The sequence below is a fragment of the Thermobia domestica genome, chromosome 13 (assembly GCF_964235325.1).
Source record: "Thermobia domestica chromosome 13, izTheDome1.hap1.1, whole genome shotgun sequence".
In the NCBI taxonomy this organism is placed as follows: Eukaryota; Metazoa; Arthropoda; class Insecta; order Zygentoma; family Lepismatidae; genus Thermobia; species Thermobia domestica.
This window is the reverse complement of record NC_137466.1, coordinates 196,547,595-196,565,858: the sequence shown is the minus strand read 5'-3', so window position 1 is coordinate 196,565,858 and position 18,264 is coordinate 196,547,595. Positions and strand designations below refer to the sequence as shown.

At 35.3% G+C, this 18,264-nt stretch overlaps 1 protein-coding gene across 1 annotated transcript in view; it reads right to left on the bottom strand.

Annotated features, from left to right (window-relative positions):
- Positions 1-18,264, bottom strand: part of alpha-Man-IIb (alpha-Mannosidase class II b) — a 629,055-nt gene that overhangs the window by 399,516 nt on the left and 211,275 nt on the right. The window contains exon 2 of the mRNA XM_081737196.1: positions 13,529-13,621. Within this exon, the coding sequence (XP_081593322.1) occupies positions 13,529-13,621 (93 nt within the window). The remainder of the gene's footprint in view (positions 1-13,528; positions 13,622-18,264) is intronic.

Sequence of the window (18,264 nt, the reverse complement as noted above, 5' to 3'; positions counted from 1 at the left end):
ATCAAGAGTAAAACCACAACTCATTAACGTTCTCAGTTCATTAACGTAGTGGTTCCCAACCTTTTCTGACTGATGGTACACCTAACTGTACGTCCATGCCATCACATCATAATTATTCGATCTTTGTATCCACTGGAAGCTTTCACTAGTAGAGTCTCTCTCAAAATTTATTTTCACTAAATATTAAATGCTTCATAATTATTAACTTTTAAAGTTTCGCCATACATTCTATGGGACTGCGTAACACATCTATGTGTCGCAACACATCGGTTGAGAACCACTACATTATAGGAAAACTTCGGATTTGAATAACGTAGCAGTCTTTCTTCACTGTGATTTTCCAAAACATTCTTCTTAATCCTAGCAGACGAATACCGGAGCTGTTGAGATTAAGGTTCAAGCTGACTTTGATCCAAATATTCCTTTTCAGCTTGTACCTATCATAAATTTCTCCTGTGTAGAATAGATTCATACAACTTTATCTCAAGTTTGAAAGACGAATCTCAAATATTCTGGACTTGATTGTACTGTGAATGAAGCTCAAACAACTTAACAGAGGAATTTTTCAAAGCTTGGGGTCTCGAATCCAGATTTTAAAATATTAATCATTTTTTCCTTCTTAGTTACTAACAACTGAATGGAACTAGATCGAGACGAAAACGCATCCTTGTTGAGAAAGCCCCGTTATTGAGATAAGTCTCGCTCTAACGTATGACAAAATAAAAATTTATGTAAATACAACTTACTACCGAGAATTGAAACCGAGATCTCTCGATTGCTTTGAAAAGTGAACACACAAAATTTCTCTATTTTCTTCTTTAATGTTGATAGTGCCTGAGAACTGATGCGTTGTTAATTTTTCTTATGAAAATAACACTGCAACAGTTGGATGACAAGAAATCTTCACGCGCTGACAAATAGCACTGATTACTATACAAGGGCTATTTAATATACAGGGCATTACAACATTTGTCATGATGTATGAGTTGTTTTGGGAATAGATTTATCACATCAAAACAAGAAAACAAGTTCATATGGACCTGTGGTCGAAAGTGTGTATTTTCGTAGTTACAGGGTGCCCAAAACGTTAAAAAAAAAACTTTAGAGGTCCATAGTTCCACTACTATAGGACCAATCGTAGTCGAGTCAAAAGACATTACTGAGGAACTAGTATGTGACCTATCCAAATATCCATCTTTCAGAATCTCCGGTACTTGCACAATCTTTCTTTGGAGAGGCTGCATGGGAGTACTTGATCACTCTTCACTTACCTGTCTAAAAATTGGTGTGCAAGTAATACAGCATTCTTAAACATGGATATTTGGATAGTTCACATACCAGTTCCTCAGTGATGTATCGACCCGACTACGATAGGTCCTATAGTAGTGAAGCTATGAACTTTTAAAGTCAGTACCATATAACTCCGAAACTATCCATTTTCAAGCACATGTCCATATGATTTTTTTTCTTATTTTGATGTGAGGAATCTTCCCAAAATATTGTGATACTTTTGTAACACCCTGTATATATATTACACTCCAATTAAAATAAAAAAAAAAATAAACTATAATGAAATGTATGGAAGTTTACTTTTCCAAAAAGAGCTTATTTCTTAGGCATTAAAAGTAGGGATCTGACAACATAAAATTCAAATTCTTGGTCATTATTCCACTTTTATAAACTTTTTTTTCTTCTTCAATTAAAAAAAAAACTTCAAAACATTACAACAGCAAATTAGCATTTTTGATGATAGAAATCTAAAGAAATGCGTGCGAGCAGAAATAATGAATACATATGCTACACGCTACACATAACGGAAAACATGTAAAGTGAGTATCCTTTTGCAGCACGCAGAACATGTCACAGATAGGTAAAGCATTTTGCCTAACCCCTCAGGATGTGACATTCCGTCTTGCTTGTTCTCGCGGACAGAGGCGTGCAAGCCGTCAGTCACGCCGTGTGTCGAGACAGCCCATGTTCTCCGTCAAGATGTCAGGTAAAGTAACTTCTGGGCCCAGACAGGCGAAACGGACACCGCGCGCCGAGGTCGCGTGATTCACCGAGACAAATGGATTCACGCAAAGATACATCCAACATATACACTCACACATATATATATATGAAAAAACATATACGGTTTCAACTGCCTAGAACCGGGAAATACACGAGCTCGTAGTGCGGTTTTATTTTGCTCAATTTTTACCTCGTATTACAATACGCTTAGTTGAAACGTAAAGTTAAGCTGAATATAAATACATGAATATGTAAATACGTTTAGGTGTTAACAATTTGTCTGCAAGTAGCATGGAGAAAGCTGTTTTGAAATTCTTAGAATTTTCACTCGAGAGCGAGGACTAAATTTGGTGCTCGATAGGTAAGGGCTCTGCACTGAGAAAAATCTGTTATCCGAACAGCGGTATATTGTACAAATATATGGAATCCTTATATTTACTACGAAAATCAGGACGGAATATACGTTAAACATATGCTACATACTTTTTCCTCTTAGATGTTACATCATGCCGTTGCAGCATGTCTGACATCTAACAGTCTTCCTGATTTTGCATAGATATATGTATGTTACATACGTCAGCTATATGTTACATACGTCCATCTGTACGCGAAATCCTGACCGCCTATGTATAGTTCTTTCGTTCGTATGGAAAGTACGTTTATTCGGAACACTTGTATGGAAAGTACTATAAAATATACTTTTTCAGTTATACGTTTACTGTACATTAAGTTCAAAAAATACAGGATTTACACATGTAACATACGTTTCTACGTACGACACATAGTTTTTACTCAGTGTGGTAAGTTGGAGTCCACATTATACAATAGATGAAAATGAAAGAATGTCTTTCAGTTTTACAACCCTCATTTATGCTGTGTAGGCTAAAGCAGACGGTGATGATGCTAATGAATAAAACGGAAGAATTAAAAAAAAAGTGGGAGGAAACGGGAAATCCTAAGAAAACCCATCCACACGGAAGCCTACTTGGAGGAATCCGAGATCGAACGAAGGACCTCACGTACCAGAAGTGAACCCTCTACCATTGAGCCACGTTATACAATAGACCCAGAAGAAATGAATGATAATTTCTAGTGAACCATAATGAATAACTAGTTGAAATTAAGAGAATTAGAGCAAAGGGGAAAAATTCCAGAAAACTCACAGGCATGTTGTTTGCAAATATGACTCGATGTTCTGATATCTAAACTGAAAACCGCAACGCATGGAGGCTCAATGGTAAGGAGCACGACTACCTCGAAGCTCTGAGAGTGCTCCTCGGAGGAGACCAAAATAATATGTGCCCCTCCTAATATTAAGTGTGCCCCGGAACATTTTTCTGAAAGAAACACTGCTTCATATAGTCTCAGAAATGAAAAATAAGAACAAATTTCAAAAACAACATCAAAGATGTCATTATTTTTCAAGTCGTCACTTATAGCCAAAATATTTATGGCAGAAAGAATTTAAAAAAAAAAAATACGACAGGAAGAATAGAAACAAAAACCCACAACCCACATTAGAGCGAATAAAAATGCAAATAATTTCGGCGTTGAAACTAGGAAAGAATAATAGCAGAAAAAGACGTAGTTATCCTGCAGCTAACGTATAACTGAAAACGTATGTTTTATAATACTTTTCGTATAAGTGTTTCATCTATAAATACTTTCCGTATGAAAGAAAGAACTGGATATAGGCGGTAAGGCTCTCACATACAGATGGACATATATTTTCCGTATGAAAGAAAGAAATGGATATAGGCAGTAAAGCTCTCACATACAGATGGACATATATTTTCCGTATGAAAGAAAGAACTGGATATAGACGGTAAGGCTCTCACATAGAGATGGACATATATTTTCCGTATGAAAGAAAGAACTGGATATAGGCAGTAAGGCTCTCTAATACAGATGGATATATATTTTCCGTATGAAAGAAATAACTTGATATAGGCGGTAAGGCTCTCACTACAGATGGACATATATTTTCCGTATGAAAGAAAGAACTGGATATAGGCGGCAAGGCTCTCACATACAGATGGACATATATATTTTCCGTATGAAAGAAATAACTGGATATAGGCGGTAAGGCTCTCACATACAGATGGACATATATTTTCCGTATGAAAGAAAGAACTTGATATAGGCGGTAAGGCTCTCACATACAGATGGACATATATTTTCCGTATGAAAGAAAGAACTGGATATAGGCGTAAGGCTCTTACATACAGATGGACATATATTTTCCGTATGAAAGAAAGAAATGGATATAGGCGGTAAGGCTCTTACATACAGATGGACGTATATAACATGTAGCTGACGTAGAAGACAGATGTCAGACATCCTACAGCAGCATGATGTAACATCTAAGCGGAAAAGGGTAGTACTATGTAGCATATGGATAACATATACTCTGTACAGTTTTCCGTAGTAAACATATGGATACTGTATATCGTGAACTTTTAAGTTTACAACTAAAAATATTTGACGTTAATTTTAAAGGAATATAATTTATTCCTTTAAAAAAAAAATGTTAAACTCTCATCGTGAAAAGTTGAAGCAACGTATATTATTTAGTTGAATGTCTTGTCGAACTCAAGACCTCCAAGATCTCACTCGAACCAAAGCGTCTCTATCCCTTTCCTCTTTTGCTATCTCAATACCAACGTGTATATGTCTTAAAGATACATGAATGTCAAACAAATATAGCCAAACACTTGAAAAGAAAAATGAGATATTGATTGCTGAAAAAAAAATAGCAGAATGCTGGTCCAGATAAGAAATAATCTATAATTTCCATGGCTGTGTTTGAAAAGATGATGAATATCACAGTGTGATAGCCAGTCATAATACGTCATAAATCAGGTACAAATTGATGCACTACTTACAGTTGAACATTAAAAAAGGCTAAGTTTCTTTCCTGATAAGTTTGAGACGTGGAAAAGTATTGATTGATAAATTACTAGTTTCTCGGCTTTGAATGATTTATATGTTCCTTTTGCTATCTTCTTATGACGTCATGCATCATCATAGGCAAAGAAGCAGGAGTTAACAGATAATCTGTATGGAAGTTTTTCGAAAAATTGCAGGATACGTTTTGTTACAAATTATCTTTACCTTTTACTCACACTACACTTCTGTAAAGCATTATAAAAAAAAGAAAAAGAAATTTCATATACAGGGTGTTTCAAAAAGATTAAATATTTAGGGTAGATGTACTGTAATTTCTTTTATGTTAGTAGTCACAAAAGAAAATCTATAAAAATCATATAGTTCTCCCTATAGTATTGTCTGGATCTGAAATTGATCGCTAATTTGTGGAGAAAAATAGTGTGATAAAAGAAATAATGAGTATTAGGCCCTATTAGTGTATAAACTATCAAACGGGGTTTATACATTATTGGGCACTGAGAATAAAGTTACACAATAGGGAATAGCATCGACAACCAAACCATTAACAACATAAACTCGAAGATTTGCATAACACCTACGAATAAAATAATAAAGTGGTGGAACTAAAGCAGAGCCTTGAGGTACACCAGCACTAAAGAATGAAGACTTAAGATACATTGATCTGATTATAAGATATATCTGTGATAAGAAAATTAGTAATAAACTGGACACATAAGCAAAGGGTATAATAGAACTAACGGTATATATAGCAGGCAGTATCAAAGGTTTTTTGTATATTAAACATAGTTAGAATGAAAAGAAGTCTTGTGTTCAAGTAGATGATCAGTAATAATGAAAAGTTTGTGGAACTTGATTACTGCCGCCAGACGAAGGGCAAAATTTGGTTCTAGTGCGGTAACGTAACATTGGTTGTTACATAAAAATAAGTGTCTTAATTAGAATTCTTTCTGGGGTTTTACTGAAGACTTTGATTAGAATACTGATTCGAGATGATGTGACAGATGAAGAGTATTTCTTGGTTTTTAGAAAATTCTACTTCTTTGCTACTTTCAGTTGAGTAAGATAATTGCAGACTTACTAATATATAGGGACATAATTAAAAGTTGTTGGTTTCCTAGTAAAATTTTTGGGTTAATTTTCAATTGCTTAAACCGGGATAAATAAAAGGTGCGAAATCCTGGGGAAATGAGGGGAATTTCTTTCCATCTCAACTTGATATTTTTGGACGAAAATTCACCTTCACTAAGAATTTAGTGGAAGGATGAATAACATGATACTATTGTCAGGAGCTTGCAAATTAATTACAGTAATTCATACGTAAGGCTAATTAACACATATATTTCAGATGTAGACCTAATTAATAGGTGCATTAGTGGGTAACGGTATCCATAATTTGTTATAGTTTAACAATTACGGATGTTTAAATATAACTCTGCGTATCGAAATATTCCAATGGGAAGTTTTTTTTTAACACTTCTGTCCTTCCCCCTCCCACACTTCGATTGTAATGATTTCGCACCATGCAAAATAATATATAACCATTATTATTTTATAGATAATACTCAGTGACGTAACTAAGAGGGACAAATGGGACTTGTGCTCTGGGCGCCGTATTAGGGGGGGTGAAAAACTGGACAAATATTTATTTTCACTAGAAGGTAAGGAAAGGAGTTTTAACGAATTAAAGATCATTAAAACATACCTCAGAAACTTAACAGAACAACAACGACTCACCAATCTTAGGGTCGTATCCATAGATCGAACGTTAGCATCAAAGCTATCTTTTGAGGACATTGTAAAAACCTTTGCAGCAAAAAAAAAAAAAAAAAAAAAAAAAAAGCGCAAAGTTAAATTTTAGTTCTAGCTTTTTGTGTTTTCACTTAACTTACATCGATTTAAGAGATTTGCAAAATGTTCGAGTATAATCGAGTATAATACTCAAGACAACAGCTTGACTGTTTGTCATAATTAAATGTTCTATTCTAAAACAACAGACTGTTGATTCATTCTACACATATGCACATCTCGATATAATTCCAAAAACATTGTGGTTTGCAGCAGGCCCGTATCCACAGGGGGCAGCCCCTCCTAAATTTTGGCTGGCCCCCATAAAATTTCACGGTAGCCTTGCAAATGAACTATAATATGGTGATGAAGTATAATATGATTGGTTCGGGCCCCCCTAACTTCTACCGCCCCCCCCCTAAATTTTTGGGCTGGCTACGGGCCTGGTTTCAGTTATTATGATAAGACTAAAGAATATGTGAAGCATGCTACTCTCTGATTATTTGGTAATTAAATACTAATTAATTGGTGTTTTATCTTGTACTAAAAATTAAATTATGTACGGCAATTTTGAAATCAAGCGTTACCACTTGAAATAAAAATAGAATAGGATATGCCAGTATCAGGTGTAGTCGGGGAGCGTTTTGGTTTGGTTGGTCAGGGGAAGGGGTGCGCTAAGGCGAATTCTTGCTCTGGGCGACAATTAGCCTAGTTGCGTCACTTATGATAATTCAGCCATATGATCTGTAAAAATAATTTAATTCTATTCAAACAATCAGAAGTTACAATCAAAATATACTTTTTGTGCCCGGGATAACTTTTAAGGTCATTACCGTATATTAGGCTAGAAACTTTGATGTGGAAGATGTTACATTTAGTACTACTGCATGTACAAAGTTTTATTTTTATTCTTCTTGGTACTGAAAGTACAATTTAACTTCCGTGCAAGATCTTAATTTAAACCCATGAACAACTGAAAAAAAAAAAAAATAGCTGCAACTTTTTGAAGTTGAAAACTTCGGAGGATGAAGCAAGAATAAGAAGCATAGTGCATCAAAACACGCAACGCCCATTTGGAATTTAAAACAGAACACCCATTTGTTAAGAACAGAAATTAACTTTTAGCGGAAAAGCCGTTTGAGAAGTCTTTATTTTGGAAGGAAAAGTGTTAACGCAACTAAACGACCGTTTGGCGTGTCTCCTTGTTGAAAACTGGAACCATCAAATAGTGCCATTTTCTCCTGAAAACCCTTAGAAAATGGTTTCAGCAAAGAAGTATTTGGTTTTCCCAAAAGATGTCAGGGTTTTGCGTGACAGACAAATCGTAAAAGAAAAAAAAAACGATACTTTGTCAAGAAAAGTAAGTCTTTCTCGATTACGAAAACATGAAATACTAAAAACAGTGAAAATGGAATAAAGAAAATATATGCTAGTCTGTACCTATACGGAACAGTTTTGTTATTCTATTGTATTTTCTTTTATAAATATATTTTATTTCTAATGTTATCAGCGTTATTTTTATGAGAACATAAACATGATACAGGTTTAATAGTCTTAAGTCATACAAACAAAGATTGGTTGCATATTTTAAAGAAACAAATGTGCTACAATACAATGTGATGTTGTAAGATGGATATAATTCCCTAGGGAAAATTCCATAAATCTATTGATGGTCTTATTCTAATGACGTTTCTAGTAAGGTCGCTGCGTGAAATACATAAATCAAAATCGCAAGCGTATTCTATGTATTTAGGACAACAACAACAACAACAAAAAAAAAAAAAAACTCACGTACAAAACGTATAAAAAGTAGTAGTTGTGGTAGCTTTTTTGATTAAGAGATACGCTGTATCTCTATATAAATAAAAATGAGTGATCTTATCTTGTTTGCGATAGCATTACGAGAAAATGGCTAAACTGTTCGAAATGAATTTTTGACCATAGTGCCCTACCTCGAATTTGACTTTCATTATATTACTTTAATTAAAGTGTATCCTAAGAGAAAGAGGAGTATTCAAATGCGCAAAATAGAGTTGATTTTGAGTTTAACGTCCCTTTCAGCAGCGAGGCTATATTTACTTATTTAGAAAACAACACAACAGGCTTAATGCCTAATTATAGTGTCGTATAATACATACATAGACATATATACATTTATCCGTACAATTAATCAATTCACTTCGAGTGGCAGGTACTCGGTAATAACCATGTTTCTAAATACATATTCTGACATACTGAATATATCTAAAACATCAGTTTTATGACTTAATTCATTGTAGGGGTCACACATTCTCTACAGCGGAGATTTACTGAGAATATTTGTTCAATCTCTTTCACAGAAAAATATACCAGTATTCCCTGGTCTTGTTCTGCCTGTTGGAACGCTCAGATATACTTTCGTGAGTACCTCTGGACAGTCAATTTTATTATTTAATACTTTATATAAAAATAGTAAATCAAACATCATTCGTCGATTCGTCAACGTTAGGAAATTCAAGGAATTACACGTAAGGAATCTGTTTGGGATAGAAAGCTGTTTTCTTGTACGTAAGCATTTTTAGAAATTTAAATTGTATGTTTTCTATTGCTTGTAAGTATTTATTTACATTCGGTGTCCAAATAACGCACGCATATTCTAACCGAGACCTTACGTACAAATTATAAAGTTTAATGAATGTTGACTTGTTTCTAAACTCTTTACCCATTCTATAGATAAAACCCAGGTTTCTGAATGCAGCGTTAGAGATTGCATCGATGTGATGAGAGAAGGTCAATTTTGAATCAAAAAATACTCCTAAATCTTTAACTGAATTTGGTTTACACAGAGATATGCCATTAATTATATACAGATGATTGATGGGATTTTCTTTCCGTGAGAACGATAAAGACTTGCATTTAGAGATATTCAATGAAAGTTTGTTTTTGGCACACCATTGCCCAACACCCTGTAAATCCTGCTCGAGTTGTGTGCAGTCATCTATTGTGCTTATTTTAGAATATAATTTGAGATCATCGGCAAACAACAGAAAGTGAGAGTTTTTTAACATAGGTTGAAATATCATTAATTACAAGAAGAAATAATAGCGGACCTAAATGGGATCCTTGAGGACCACCTGATAATGTGGTATATGAGATGGGATCTACTGATTAACGAACCACATGAGCTCCCACCAGGAATCAAATGCGCAAATGCGTATCAAGCAGATCAAGAACAATCAATCACTACACTACGTTGGATAAATATTGAATGAATTTACTTGATGACTTTAGAGATTTCTTTCTGTAACTTTTTCTTTTTAAACTCTAAATGTGACGGCCTATAAACTCAGAACAAAAATTTTGCTAACAAAAATATTTCGCATGCGCACTAAGACGGTCAAGGACTAACACTATGATAAGTTTGATGAATACCGGATGGGTTCACCTGAGGACGTTTCGAAAAATTGTTTATTATTATTATTATTATTATTATTATTATTATTATTATTATTATTATTATTATTATTATTATTATTATTTGCAAAATATTTACAGTTCAATTTCTTGCAAACGCATTGCTGAAATATCTGCAGAAGTCTGTCGCAAATATCCACAACCGTTTACGAGAACTAGTGGATAATGGTGGTGTTTATTGTGGAATTTTAGCAATGCATAGCAATTCTACTATTGTAAGGAATAAAATACTTTTTGTTCCATGAAAATTGGTTAAGTGTTACAAGAGATAAACAATTTTATATAGGGAGTTACTTCTTATTTGATTTCTCACATCAAAATATGGGGGAAAATTCCTGTAGATATCTGGAGAAAAATGCAGTTTCAAAAAAAAAAAAAAAAAAAAATGGTAGCACACGTTTTTCCAAACACGAGGAACATGGAAGCAGACACTTCCGACTTCCAACTTTCTGTCGACGCATTCAGTGTTCACTGCTGTTAAGACTTGCTCTTTGCGTACGCTGGACCTAGCTTTAAAATCGTGCATATCTGGGAATTTTGGGGGCAGCACGTCTGGGAATTATGTCCTATAAGGAATCCTTGTGCTCCATTACACATTGCTGAAATGTGCATAATTGGATGCCGTGCGTGTGATTTCCTTACGTCTATATAAACCGCCACTGCATGGTTCCTCGCGTTCGAAATATTGCGTATTGCAAGTTAGTTTTTCCATCCTTAGGACGGCCCCAGCTCTGAAACCAAACCATGCATTTCCTCTCACAGGTCCATATAAACTTTTCTAATTTTGATCGAAGGAATCACCTCTTATAGTTTGTCGGTATAGTTTTCTAACACCCTGTACTATAGTGCCTGATTCGCAATTCTCTTGATTTTTCTGTCTTGCTTGGATTAATATTCAATCTAAGAGGACAATAAGGTCTCCTCTCAGGATTCTTATGGTCGTGGATCACAGGTTGAGAAACACTGGTGTAAGGTGACTGCTGATTACAAGATTTTCCCATCTTGAGTTCTTACCAACTCTGGACATGAGTATGAATGGTCTCCCTTTTTAAATCATTAATTTCATCAACATCATCTATTTCTCATTGTTTTCTTTAACGGAAAAGGAAATGAAATGAAATCTTTAAGTTTTACGTCCCACGTTTATGCTGGCTAGGCTAAAGGAGAAGTTGATGAGAAACGAATGACAGTGTAATGAAGAAAGTGGGAGGAAACGGGAGAAACCCGAGAAAACCCACGCACATGGTGTTTGTCCATCGTGAGCTGAAATCGAAGCAAGAACCTCATGCACTAGAGGCGAAAACTCTACCACTGAGCCACCGCGGCCCCTAGCCGAAAAAGCGTATCTGGGGAATGTTGTAAAAACTCACAAATAAATAAATAAATTCCCAAAATTAGAACTAAGTGAAAACTTTGCGCATTCCGCAACATAAAATTTGTAAAGGAGGGCCAAATACCCTCTCTTCTATCCTTGAGAGCCGCCGACTCCTACGCAGAAAAGCAGAGAAATAACTGCAATGCGTAAATGCATAATGTGAATATACATTGCAGTCCTCGTTGAGGAACACACCACAAAAAGTAATGGAATAAAATTGTCTCTGACACATTGTAAGGGAAGTTCTTGTCTCTAACCGTAAAATAAAATTGGGAATGTAATGGTCTAGAAATCAGATTATTCTGCTGAACTGATTTCCAACGACTATGTTCTGAAATCCAAAGTACATCATCAAGATGGTAGGAGGAGAAGAAAAAAAGTTAAAAAGAAAAAAGGATAAGAAGAAGAAGAAGAAAAGAGATCTCATAAAAGCAGAAGCTCCTTTTCTAGTCACCGGTTCAAGTCTCTCCAAGTAAAGAAAGCGTATGATCCGGTGGTCACGTGACCAGAATCCGTTTATACCAAAGAAAATATCCCTCGAAATCATATTTCAATATTTTATTGTTATACAGAAAGGGCTGCTGCTGAATCATATACCTTGGGTTTTCTCTACTTTTCTAGTTTTGAATATTATGAATTACTATTTTCCTTCCAATTTCTTTATAAGTAAAAAAATTCGAGTGCTACTTGAAGGCTGCTTATCGTTTCTGACCACGCCTAAAACAAAAAAGCAAGAATATTGTAAAATCACACTAATTCTAAAACTAATACTAAAATGTAAAGTATTACAAGTAGTATGTCCGTAAAGGAGTAGTGTGTCTCAGAAAAGATAATAACCAGTGGCGTACGAAAGGAAGGTTCTGGGATTCGACCTCCCTTGAGCAAGATATGAAGTAATAACATCTTTATTAAAGAAAACAATTATTAACAGTCTTCAAGAAAAGTGCTAAAAAAAAGTAGAAAATAATATAAATACTAAAAGTAGAAAACAATAAAAGCGTTTATAAGCACACAATAATAGTAATAAAGCTCTTAAAAGCAGAAAATAGTTCATTATTATTATTATCTATAAACGAATTAGGCCAAACAAATTAATACCTATAAAATTAGTTTCCATGATAATTTTATGAGGGATTAATTTGTTTGACTTGACACAGACTTCAAACACTTTTATAGACAATAGTAATGAATTATGTTCTGCTTTTATGAGCTTTATTGTTATTATTTTCTACTTTTTATTGTCTTTTATTATTTTCTACTTTTTCTTCTCTTTATTATTTTCTACTTTTTTTACTTTTGTTATTTTCTACTTTTAGCACTTTTATGAATTTCTCCTTTTTAGCACTTTTGTTGAAATTGGTTAATATTACTTTTTAAAAATTATTTTCTGGTTTATAATGCGCTTTTGTAGGTCGGTTACTTTTCTTTTAAGTTCGTTCATTTTTTCTAATTTTTCGGTATCCCAATAGTTCAGTTAGATGCCTAAACTAAATGTAAGGGCATTATTATAAGATGCGGTTAGCCTCCGAAACATGCGTTAACTAGTCTACGCATAACGGAAACATAAATACTATATTAACACTGTCATCTATTGAGGAGTTTCACGATCTAACTTCTAATCAGACCCTGATAAAATTTGTTGGAGGCTATCGGTAATTTTCGGTCATTTTTATATATCTCCCTTACCCTAAGTTTATCAGTTATGAAAATGAAATGGTAAAAACCATCCCAGGCCCAAAGCTCATCTCTGTGGCAAATTTGATCGAGATCGTCTGGTGGTTAAAGAGTTATCAAGTCACAAACATACTCACTTTCGTTTTTATGTACCTAGGTATATAGATTATATAGCTAATGCAAAATGTTTAACATGATCGTTAAGATTACAATTATCATCAATTACATGTCCACAATTCACTTTTTGCTTGCCCTGTTTATAATTATCTGTGAATATGTAGTTAACTTGTAAGAATATAACATGCAATATGAACGTACCTTTAGTGGAAGTTTCGACCATTTCTCCTTTCGTGCGTTGTACCTCGCTTCAAACGACTTGTCCCAGTATTCTTTGCTCTGCATCCAATTCGGCTGCAAAAAAAAGAGAAGAAAAAACCAACGCTTAATATAATATTTAATTTAATGTTAATAATAATAAAGCATGGCATTTGTTTTCTTTCCATTATACAAATAGTGGAATATATTAAAGATAAATATTTATACACGTAGCTTCAGGGGGAAACTGATAAAGTCTGCATACACATACATCACGTAAAAGTAAGATCGAATATTACAGGTTTGAAGACGCAAAACATGTGCTGGCCAAACACAGGCTTGGATTAGCACCTAGGTTGAGTATGTTGGAGGCTAGGGAGGCATATTTGAATTCTTCCCCGCTTTACATATTGCAGAATAAATTAATTTATTGTATTCGAGATTCCCTACGTGGGGTCTTCTGTATTAACAGATCATAATATGATTTTTCCTTTCTGACTGAGCATGGCATTTAAACATGTGTGCTGACGCGGACCCAAAAATTTGTGTTGGAGAGGTTGAGTTGAGTTGATTTTGAGTTTAACGTCCCGTTTAGCAGAGAGGCTATATGAGACGTGGACCTATTGATTAACGTGGAATCCGAACCACATGAGCTTCCGCCGGGAATCGAACCCGGGTTTGTGTTGGAAAGGGTCCGAAGTTTAGGGGAGGGGTCCATCACTAATATTTACTTCCTTCTATGTAGTTTTGAATTGGTATTATTCTACACTCAATGAAACAAGGGGGCGCGGTGGCTCAGTGGTAGAGCGTTCCCCTCCGGTGCTTGGGGTATCTGGTTCGATCCCAGCTAACGCCATGTGGACTTTGAGGTGGACAAACATCGTGCTCGTGGGTTTTCTCGGGGTTCTCCCGTTTCCTCCCACTTTCTTCATTTCACTCATTTCTCATTATCACCGTCTCCTTTAGCCTAACTGGCATAGCCGTGGGACGTTAAACTTACAGATTTCATTTCAATAAAACAATAAGTAATTTTAAAGTCCTGCCGTTTATATTCTCAGAAAACATAAGAAAATTAAGTTCCTTTTGTAAGAAAAGAAAGAGTACAGATGTAGTGCAACATCGAATTTTTAAGACATCCATAATTTATCTCCTAGATCAACCATAGTTTTCTTAAGATATTATAGAAGTGTCTGTCGAGTAAAGAATTTTGGGGGGATCCTGAGCCAGTGGACCACCCCCGTGAGTGCGCACCTGCATGTATGAGATTTTGTGAAGCCGCGACTTAACGCTAGATCCGTTATTGACTAACATAATAATTGCATTGGAGGGGAAGAATCGAGAGGTATAGCCTAGGGGGCCAGAATATGTTAATTCGGCTCTGTAAACACATTACCACAAAAAAGTAATCACCGGACAACTGATACATTCTTTTCTGGTGTGCAGAACGCATGTATAAAGCAAATCCTTTCCTTTACGCTTAGTCTCGGAGACAACACATATCTCTAATACAACTTCTGCGTACACCAAGCTTAGTAACTATTCATCAATTAAACTACAAGTTATTGATCTTTTTTAAGCACTCAAATTTATCCTTTATTTTTGACTACGTCATATTTAGGTAGCCTAAGATAACGTGCACTTATCAAAACACTTTATAACAACAGTGTTATTATGCATGCTTAAAAAAAAAAATACTGAAAAACATGGATTGTGGCAATTCTGTATTTGTACGCGTTTAAAGTTTGTGTATAAAGTTTTACCACGAAACTTTATTTTACTAGTTATATGTTGGTTGTTCACCGATATTTAAAAAAATAAAATGTTGCGATCAGTTATGTAAAGGAGTTCTGTACAATAATATTACCCAGTTTGCAAATGCACACTGCAACTTGATAACGTTTCCAATAATTGTCACTAAATAATGAAATACAATAAATTTCTTCATACTGTACAATATTCTGAATATCCACGGTTTAATCTTTTTCACAATGCAATTAAAGTAATTCCTGAGTTATGTATTCTGAAACACAGAGTTGACTAATATTTTTGGGGAACCCTGTGAATAATTCACTACAATTAGTGTTACTTACAAGACAAGAAATTTCTCGTCTTAAAAACGTTAGCAAGAGAGTCGAGGCGAAAAATACATTTTTAAACCCAGGTCAGCTCCCTCGTGGCTAAGTGGTTAGCGTACGCGCCTTTGGCGTGCGAGACCCGATTTCGATTCCCGGCGGAGCTCATGTGGTTCGGATTCTTAAGAAATAATATCACAAGAGAATCTAACACGAGAATATTAGAGCTCGACTAATATGTATCATTAACCGACTATAAAATGTTGCAATAACCTGTTGGAGACCTTATATGATGCTCTCTGCTTCTAGACTTGTCTGACATGTAAGTCAGACCGGGTCACCGGGCCTAAGAAGCGAGACTCAGACACAAGTGACCCAAATAAAAAACCGCGATCGAAATCGCTAAAGAGCATACAATAATTCAATATAGTTCATTTCTTCTAAATTTGCCGCCAGTTGCAATGTTGTACAAAAATAACAATGACCAGTGCAAGAATGGTGTAACCAACGCATGCAAATTTTGCAGTTCACCAATTCAAGTTCGCTTTTTTTTCACGAGAATAGGTTTTTTTTTTAGAAATATTTATTTATCACTTAATTTTTCATGTAGAGGAAATAAGTACGTACTCCCAGACATTAGAGGGTTACGCCCTCTCTTCGGCATAGAGTTTAGAGTATTCCTATTGATTACAAGATAATGTTATATGGGCTAAGTGTAGTAATCATGCACACAAAGATTAGTAAATGTGTAATAAATCCATAAATTGCTTCTAGTTAGGACTGTGAGAACTAGCTACACGGCAAAAAATACAGAAATACACTTTTAGACACAATAGGACACTGCACACATTACCGGCATTCTTTGAACACCTCCAGATGGCACATATTCACCCCTTGTAGATACTGTGTTGTCCAAGTATGTTCCAGATGTATGTACAAAATATGCAAAATGTATATCAGCATTTTGTTTTCGAACTGTTTGCCGAGAAGAAGTGTTTTACGTAAGTATGTCATATTAGATACTATTTTTTGGAGAATGAACGCTTCTGGACGCGCGAAACACACTTCATATATTTTCCCCTAAACATTTGTACTAAAAGTGTTTAAATGCTCTTTTATTTTTATAGTGTATAATTCAAATACGGTAATTCTGTATACTATATATACTATACTATAATTCAAAACTGTGAACTGTGAATACTATAATTCAAAATACGATTTGATTGTAGGGGAGAGGAAGGTAATGGCGATCAGCTCACTTTGCCCTCTTGCGTGACCCAAGGAGACGTTAAACTAGTGCTGCCATCTGCCTCTTGAAGCAAGGTTTCTTGTGTATTGTCGAGGAAGTTGTCAGAGAAGACTGAAGTCTACAGCGTGCTGAAACTTGTTTTTGTTGATTTTCTTATAAGGATATGCATATTTCAACTCACGATACGTACAATTTTAAGTTGTAAGATCTTAAAGTTACTAAGATTCATAAAAAGTTATATTTACGTCTAATGCACAACACATATTTCAAATAAACTACGTTTTACAGTATAACCAGCTCAATTTTCAAAATGGCGCAATCTTGGTAATGCCGATCAACGAGATCGGTTTACTATCCTGGTGATCGCCATTCCTAACAAACATTTGGAATACTTCTCCAGCCAAAAATTATAAAAGAGGCTATACCTAAGATAGGTAATACGCCTACTTGAGTCAAACACTGAAACTTTCGTTTCGGTGTAACCTTTGTGGATCGTGGGTGCATTGTGAGCGTCCACGCTCACAGAAGGATCAGGATGATGTCCTTAACTCATCAACTCACTTGAGGGTAACTGGAAGGCCAGTTGGAAGTTGGCGAGCCTAGCGCGACGAAGCCTAAGAGCGAGCCACTCAGCGGAAAGAAAAAGAGAAGACACCCACGCCTCGCTCTCATTTTGCAATTCAGGTCATTCGACTCTCATTTCGACTTGGATTCGTCTCTCAGAAACCAGTGAGGAGCTCCAATTCTTCATAGCATCAGTGATATATAAAGTCATTATTTTAATTAGTCCAACGCAGTCTCCAGTTGAAGAGCCAATCATTCGAAGAAGAAGCTGAGGAAACTATCCAGGAGAAGACAGCTTCCAAGAAGGAATCCACCACGTGGGTTAAGAAGGGGCAGTCATAATTGCGGTCCTTGAGCGTCTTCCAGCAACTATAAGTTAAGTAAAACGATTTCTTGGGAACGGTGGACGAATACCTTAAATTACCTTTTTTTTTCTTTCTTAAATTCATTCATAATTTTATCACCCTCCATTCTCTTTGCATTCTGTCCATTTTATTATTTCATTAAGTCAGCCGACATCAGTATTGCAGACAGAATTTAACTTCCACTTGTGTCTAACTTACCTTAGTTCAAATAAATAGTTCATAATACCTAAACAGTTCTCTTGTTTAGTTATTGAAACAGTGTGCCTTTTATGTCTAGGTAGCCGCTTCACGGCCTATGTCTCTGTGTGGTATTTCTCTCTGCCATCGCGCGTAACCTCTGTTGCTATCGAGACCGACAATAAACTTGTTTATTGTTCAGGATTTGTGTTTCCCTGGTTTTATTGATTGGATAATTTTCCAAATTATCACAATCAATCAAATCGGCGTGCACAAATATGAAGATTATGAGACTCAGGTGCAGTTTTACTA